Genomic DNA, 7,021 nt, shown 5'->3' with positions numbered 1-7,021 from the left:
CTAGGCCCCGGCAGCAGCAGAGGCTTCCAGCTCACCGCACACGAGGCCACCGCGGCGCAGGGAGGCGGGAGGGAATGAGAAAGCCAAGAAAGCAGCCAAGGTGCTGCAATGAGACACTTGGGCCCCACGCTCCACCTACGCTGCTGCACCCTGAATGCCCCTAGGGTGCCTGGCAGGGAGCCCAGGTGCACAGGGTCTTACTGTGGATTTCGATGAGGTCTGGGAGGTTGGGGAAGAGCAGTGCCAGCTCCTCCCGTGACAGCAGGCTCTCCTTCTTCAGCCGCTGGTAGAAGAGGACATCCAGGACCCGGAGGATGCGCAGATGAGATGCCTCTGTGGCAAAGAGCTCTGTTCCGGGTGTGGGAGAGAGAGGAGGGGTCAGGCACGGGCCAGTGCTTCAGGCTCCCCTGGGGACTCTTCCTGGCCTACAGCAAACTGCCCTCTCGGCTATGCAAAGCGCTGGTCGGACCCTGCCTGCCCCTATGGCTGCAATTTCCAACCTGACTTTCCCCCACGCCTTGTCCTATTTGCCTGCTTGTGGTTCCCCCACCTGACCCATCTGCCACACACCCTCCTGGCCAAACTCAGCCCCTTGCAGCCAGCTTGGTGTTCCCCCAGGGCAGCCTCTGGGCCTTGGGGTCCCACTGGGTGCCGAGGACTCCTCACCATTGATCACCTCCTGCCGGTCGATCTCTTTCTGCGTTAGGTAGGCCGTGACCTCCCGCCCCATCGTATGCTGCCAGTTCTGCGTGTCCGGCTCCGGCTCCAAGTCCGAGAGCTGGCCCAGATCATCCTCGAGGAGGTGGGGCAGGAAGGAGTCCGTGCCAAAGCCCAGGTTGGGAGACTCGATACTCCTGGGAGGATGGCAGAGAGGGGTGGAGGGGGTCAGCCCCTGGCTTGGGCCCAGAGCCCTGCCGTGGCCACAGGCAACAGCACTCACCTGCGCCCCATCTTGGGCGTGTAGGGAGGCGTGGGGTTTTCCAGTGATCTGAGAAGAGACAGGAGTGGCTTGACGTTGGCCGACACGCTGTACAGCATAGCACAGCCGGGGGCTCCCTGAGGGAGCCACACATCACACGGGCCCCCATCTCACCCGTGGGCTCCTACCTCGTCGACAGGCTAGAGGCGGAAGATGAGGCTGACTGATGTAGCCGTGTTGCCTCTGCCGCCGCGTCCATGTCCACGTCGCTCCGGGAGCGCGGCACATTCTCGGCCTTGCGTGATTTCTTCATCTCCTCCCGGCCCTTCAGGCTCTCCGAGCGGCCCAGCTTCACTTCCAACCTAGAGCTGCATTGGAGAAGCGAGTTGAGTTCATCCAGGTGGCAGGAACTCGGGGGCACCCGAGGCCAGTGCATGGCCACCCTGCGACCCAAGGCCCCTGCAGCCGCGGCGCCAAGCCCCCCTACCTGTCGGTTTCCAGCAGGTCCTCGGGGAAGCTGCCAGTGGAGAGGCGCTGCGTACCAGGCTCCTGCGACTCGTAATGCTGGTTGTTCTCAAAGTGCTGGATGATGTTCCTCACATTGCCGGGTTTGACTGGAGGGACACAGGGACCCTCAGGACACCAGACTCATGAACCCCTTTGCACGCTGCAACCCAGCCCCTCTGACAGCTGTAGCAGGGTGGGGGAAGGCCCCCCTGTTTGGTCTGAAGCTAGCTGAAGCTGGGGGTGCTTTTGGGGTTTAGGGTAGCACTGCAGCTCCCCTCCCCCAAAACAGCAACCCCACCCTTCCCCCATGCCTCCCCCTGCAGAGCCAGGAGCCGAACCCGGGGGCCCAGCCATGCTGCCTGTCCCGGCGCCCACCCCATGGTCAGAGCCCTCAAGGGAAGGGCCCTGTTGATAGAGCAACAGAGGAAAGGAAATCGAAATGAGGCGAAATGCAGCGTAAAATAAAAGAGGCCTTTTACCTTCAACAGGGGACAAGGGGACATGAAATGCTGAAAGGAAAAAACAATGAGATGTCAAGTCGGCTCGGTGCTCTGGCAACTGAAGAGGAGGGTGCAGGCTGCGGCATGAGAACGCAAAGGAGATGGAGGGAGAGCAGCGATGGGGGACACACAGATGCTTCGCCCCCCACCCCAGGGACCTACCACCTGGGCAGCCTGGCAGCTGCAGGTGGCACTGGACACTGACACACTTCTCAGGGGGCATCTTAGCCCAGTCTCCAATTTCTGTGCAAAACCAACTGCGCCTTGGCACACAACCTGCTTGGTTTTATCCAAGACCCCCCCTCAGAGGTACACTCCCGCCCCAGCCTCCTCCTTCCCACTGGTCTTGGTGGCCACAGCCATTGGAGACCAGGAGCCTCCCAGCTGATGCTGCACAGAGCAGAGCGAACCAGTGCTGGTGCCAGGCCCCAGCTCAGTAGGGATGAGCAAGACTGCAGCTGGGCTTGCAGAACTTGGCACTGGCTGCAGACACTGTGCCCGTTGGGGGGGCATATTTGGAGGGAGGGCACATGACTGAATTAAGGTGAAGGGGAGTGTAGGTGAGGGAGAAATCATGCATCTGCCCTGGCTGGGAAGCCTGAAGGGTTTTGCTGCAGCCTCCGACAAGCGGGGAAAGGCTGAAGGCAGGTGGACAGGCCTTGGGCAGATGTGGGCTCTGCAATGAGGAGGTCTGGGACCCCTCCTCACAGCACAGACCGAGCCCAGACCTAGGAACTTTGGGTCACAGAGATCAATGCCTGCTGTGGCACACATCACTCCGAGATCAGCACAAGGCCCCAGCTAGACGTGGGGCTTGCACTGCAGCTGAACCCCAACACAGACAAGGCCTTGGACTCCCAAACCTGGATCCACTTGCAGCCAGGTGGAAAGAGGGACAGCCCTGAGGCAAGGGGCTGCACCATCTCCAGGAGTGGGACACCCTGTCAAAGGCCACCGGCAAGAGAGCAACTCCCAAGGAGAACATGGCTGCCCCATGGACCTTCCTGCAGGTCCCCCCCTGCCCCCCAAGCTGCCCCATGGCCCCTGCACTCACTGCTCTGGGAGGAGCTCTTGGGCTTCCCAATGTACTTGAGGATGGGGTTACGCTTCTTGTCCTCCATCGTGTCCTTGTCCTTCTTCGTGCCACTGCTCTGCTGAGACATGAGGCAGGGATTAGAGAAGCACCAGCCAGCATCCAGGGGCCAGGCCAGAGCCCATGTCCACTCCCTAGCCCCTGATGTACTACTGACTCACTCCAAAGCCCCAGGCAACTCACTAATGTGCTGCCATGTGCCCTGGGGACAAAATCTGCCACAAGCGGACAGGAAAGGAAGACCAGCCAGTCCCACTCTGTCAGTCATGATGCTGCCCCCTCCGGCAGTAGGACAGGCCCCGGATGCTTGGGAACCTCAAGCTGCTAAAACTTGAGCTAAAGGAGACTCCCCAATTAGCTGTATAGGGCCTAGGATACACCATCCTGGTTCCACCCAGCAGGGGGCAGCAATGTACACACACACACACACATGCATGCATACCAGTTCTCATGGAAGAAGCCCAGTGTAACAGGCACACACACACACACACACACACACACGCGCGCGCGCGCACGCGCATCACCCAGACCAAGGGCTGCCAGCACAGAGCATCTACCCGAGCAGCATCTTTACCCTCCAAGCTGGTTACACCACGGGGCTGCGTTCGTGCCCACTGTGCCCTGCCCGTGGCTGGTAGCGGATCCCAGCCCATGTGCTAGGGAGCTGGAAAGAGTCTGAACTGGATCTTCCAGGAACAGAAGCCCCAAGAGACATCCTCCTCTCCAGGGGAGGACATCAGACCCTCAGCCAGAGCCAGAATGCTGCAAGGGGATGCCTGAGGGGTGCTCAGCTCTTGGCCCGGCTTGAGCAGCTACAGATGTGTGTGCCAAGAGAGCTGGGGCTCAGGGAGACTGCGGGAGAGCATCGCAATGAGCTGGGCCTGGGGAGATGGCACCTCACCAACCTTCTTTGTCTTGGGGAAGAAAGGCAGCCACTTGTCCTTGTCTGGGAGGGCCTGGGACTTCTCGCTGGTGCTGGCAGGACGAGGTTCTGACCCACGGATGCCTGCGTGGGTCACGTAGGTGCGGAGGGCAAAGGCCATGGGGGAGCTGCAAGAGAAGGAGCCACGTGCTGCAGCTTGGACCCAGGGCCGTGCTCGCAGGGGGGCCATTGCCTGCACCATGGGAGTCAGCTGTGGCACAGAGGACAGGGCCTGAGCAGCGCTGGATACAGGATTAGAGGCCCTGTTGGTGCAGCTATGCCCGGGCTGCTCTAGGGATGCTGCTTATAACCCCTGCCAAAAGCCACCCAAGGCTTTGTGTCTGCCAACAGGAGAGTCCTTATAGACATGTCCAGGTGCTACAGGGTGAGCTGGGGCCTGGACCTGGCAGCTTCTGCCCACACGAGCTAGTCGTACTCAGGTGAGCAGGTTCAGTGTCAAGGGGGTCAAACATACAGCCAACCCTCCCACCAGGCATGTGATCTGTTCTGCACTGTGTTGATGCCCCAGCAGGGCTCCTGCATGGGGGGAGGCAAAGTGATTCTGCTGCCAAATCTGGGGCACATGGGGGGCTGCAGCTTTGGCAGGGAGGCTGGGACCCAGCGGTGGAAGCAGGTGGCTTTTATTAGTGCCCCTAAGCACGGAAACCTCTGTGCTGCCCTGGCACGTCTGTGCACATGGTCACCGGCTCCAAAGCCACTCACCTCCTATCATCCTCGTACTTCGACCTGGGGTGAGAAGGAAGGACATGGGGTGAGAAGAGGCAGCACCTGGGAACAAGCCTTTGTTGCCTGATTCAGCCCACCCCAAAGCAGGCACATGGGAGCAGGTGGACTGCCCTCCCCGCAACCTCATTCACACGCCCGCTTTCCCTCGAACCCAGGCCGACTGCAAACCCCAGTTCCACCCCACTCAGGTCCCAGAGCCTGACCCCCGGGGATGTAGCCTGGCTGCCTCAGGGCACTTACAGGATGTCACCCAGCTGGGTGATCTGTTTCTCTGCCACCTGCCGCTCCCTCTGGGGGTCCCCATCCAGGTCCATCAGGTCGTTCTCACCATACAGGCTCCCCAGCCCCATGGTGCGCTTCGTCCTGAGGACAGATGGGCATAGGTCAGGGCTGAGAGCCTCTGCGACGCAGGCACTGGAGGGGGCATGGGATGCTGAGACAAGCTAGCTCCCAGGCAGCAGCAGGAGAGTGGGCAACACGGTTACCTGTAGTCCTGGATCTGCTCTTGGATCTCAGGCATCACCGTGTCCTGGGCTTCGGACAGGGCGCTCCGGACGTCCTCCCCGTTTCGCAGGCGAGACTCTGCAGCCGGCAAGGGCAAGGAAGAGAGAGGTGAGCCCCTGACTTGCTATCCCTCGATGGCGTGGGGTGCGCAGAGATGGCTGGGTGTGACGGCAGCTCCAGGGAAGCACACAGCCTGCCACCAAGCCAGCTGACCAACCCCTGGGGGCTCAGCCCCTGCTGCACTGGGGTGCACTCAGCAGCTTGGACCCATGGACCATCTCACTCTGACTACGCAACACTTGGCACTAGGGGCCCCGATCTCAGTTAGAGCCTTTATTCGCCCCCCACCCCCAAATGCGAACAGAAATGTCAGCCCCATTTACAGACCCTGATGGGCACAACTGAAATCACGTCCCCAGATGAGTCACAGCACCTAGCCATCCTGCCACCTTATCTTATCACAAGACACTTCCTCCCCAGGGGGTGGGGACAATATAAAAGGGAGGGGGAGATATCTGCAAGACTTGCTGTGCAGATAGCCCCCCTCCCGGCGCTGCACCAAAGGGGAAGCATAGCCAAGGAGCATGCATCTTGCACACAGGCTGACAGACTCTCACCTATTTCCAGCAACAGCGAATCAGCCACCTTCACCCTCAGTGCCTGTGGAGTTTTAAAAAAAACCAAAAAACAGTCACGTGTCTGCTCATCTGGACCCCACTGTTATTGAACCACAGTTACCCATGCAGCCAACAGGCAGCGCCTTCCACTGCTCGCATCTGTGACTGGGCAGGATCCTGCCCAAGCTCCCCCCGGAGCCAGGCTGCGCCCAGGCCACAGGGGATGAGCACCGGGGAACAGGATTTCAGGGCAAACCCGTGCGACTGCCCCTCAGCAGGGAATTGGCTCAGAATTTCACCCACGAGAAACAGATCCCCATCAGCTGCTGTCTCTGTTAAGCAGCAGGCTAAAAACCCTGGGTAGCTAGAGGAAACCCCAGGGGATGGGGACCTTGGCAAGCCTGGGTCACTCAGCCAAAGTGAGGCTGCTACCCGGGTCTTTGCCCAGAGACAGCTAGCTCAGTGACAGAAGCAGCTACCACTTGTGTCAGCCCTTCTCACTGCCACCTATGCTATTCCCTTGCTGAAGCCTGCGTCTGCACAGCCCATGGGATGCTCAAGGCAGGACAACCCAGGGCCATTTCCAGGCCGCCCCTGCCTTCCCCCGCAGGAGGGGAGCTCCAGGCAGGCGTTGAGCAACTCCCACCCTCACCGCGTTCTTCTCCAAGAAGATGTTCCAGATATCCTTGCCCAGCGTGCGGGACTCCTTGGGGTTCATCTTCTGGCAGACGTCGGCGCACAAGTAGAAGAGCTGCGGGGCAGGAGGAGCAGGGCGCAGACGAGAGTGAGGCAGGTTAGAAAGAAGGACGGAGAAGCGCGCAGAGACCGTGGCAGGGGCTGGAGGGCTGTCGCACCGGCACAGGCATCCCACACTGCGCTACCACCCTGCCCCACCTGTGTGGCCCTGTGGACCCTCGTGGCAGGCTGAGCACTGGCCCCACACTGGGAGGTCTCCACTGCTTAGCAGCAATGCAGACAAGTGCGCCCAGGGCTGCAGATGACAGCAGCGTTGGCACCAATGCCCCCACCGTGGGCCACGAGGGAGGGGTGGGAAATGCACTGCCCTGCCTACCAAGCCAGGCCCCCAGCCCAGCACTGCCTTCAGCTGGAGTGGTCCCACCGTTTGGCCCCCAGGTGGGAATTCCCCTGCCCTGAACAGATCAGTCCTCTGGGGAAGATCAAACCAGGAGTCACCACCACCCCCCCCCCCCC

At 60.8% G+C, this 7,021-nt stretch overlaps 1 protein-coding gene across 9 annotated transcripts in view; it reads right to left on the bottom strand.

The window, feature by feature from the left end:
* Positions 1-7,021, bottom strand: part of ARHGEF11 (Rho guanine nucleotide exchange factor 11) — a 54,585-nt gene that overhangs the window by 11,139 nt on the left and 36,425 nt on the right. For 6 of the 9 annotated variants that reach the window (XM_019518178.1, XM_019518692.1, XM_019518305.1 and 3 more), the window contains 13 exons: positions 6,462-6,560; positions 5,810-5,852; positions 5,174-5,270; positions 4,929-5,051; positions 4,665-4,688; positions 3,925-4,069; positions 2,981-3,080; positions 1,906-1,935; positions 1,407-1,533; positions 1,108-1,287; positions 941-988; positions 667-854; positions 202-348 (listed from right to left, as the gene is read on the bottom strand). In XM_019518178.1, the coding sequence (XP_019373723.1) occupies positions 202-348; positions 667-854; positions 941-988; positions 1,108-1,287; positions 1,407-1,533; positions 1,906-1,935; positions 2,981-3,080; positions 3,925-4,069; positions 4,665-4,688; positions 4,929-5,051; positions 5,174-5,270; positions 5,810-5,852; positions 6,462-6,560 (1,351 nt within the window). The remainder of the gene's footprint in view (positions 1-201; positions 349-666; positions 855-940; positions 989-1,107; positions 1,288-1,406; positions 1,534-1,905; positions 1,936-2,980; positions 3,081-3,924; positions 4,070-4,664; positions 4,689-4,928; positions 5,052-5,173; positions 5,271-5,809; positions 5,853-6,461; positions 6,561-7,021) is intronic. The other 3 variants (XM_019518246.1, XM_019518382.1, XM_019518464.1) reach the window with 3 other exon arrangements.

Source organism: Gavialis gangeticus, unplaced genomic scaffold (genome assembly GCF_001723915.1).
Source record: "Gavialis gangeticus isolate Ggan-Ray unplaced genomic scaffold, GavGan_comp1, whole genome shotgun sequence".
NCBI classification, from domain to species: Eukaryota; Metazoa; Chordata; order Crocodylia; family Gavialidae; genus Gavialis; species Gavialis gangeticus.
Note: the sequence above shows the minus strand (reverse complement) of the source record. Positions and strands in the feature narration are given on the sequence as shown.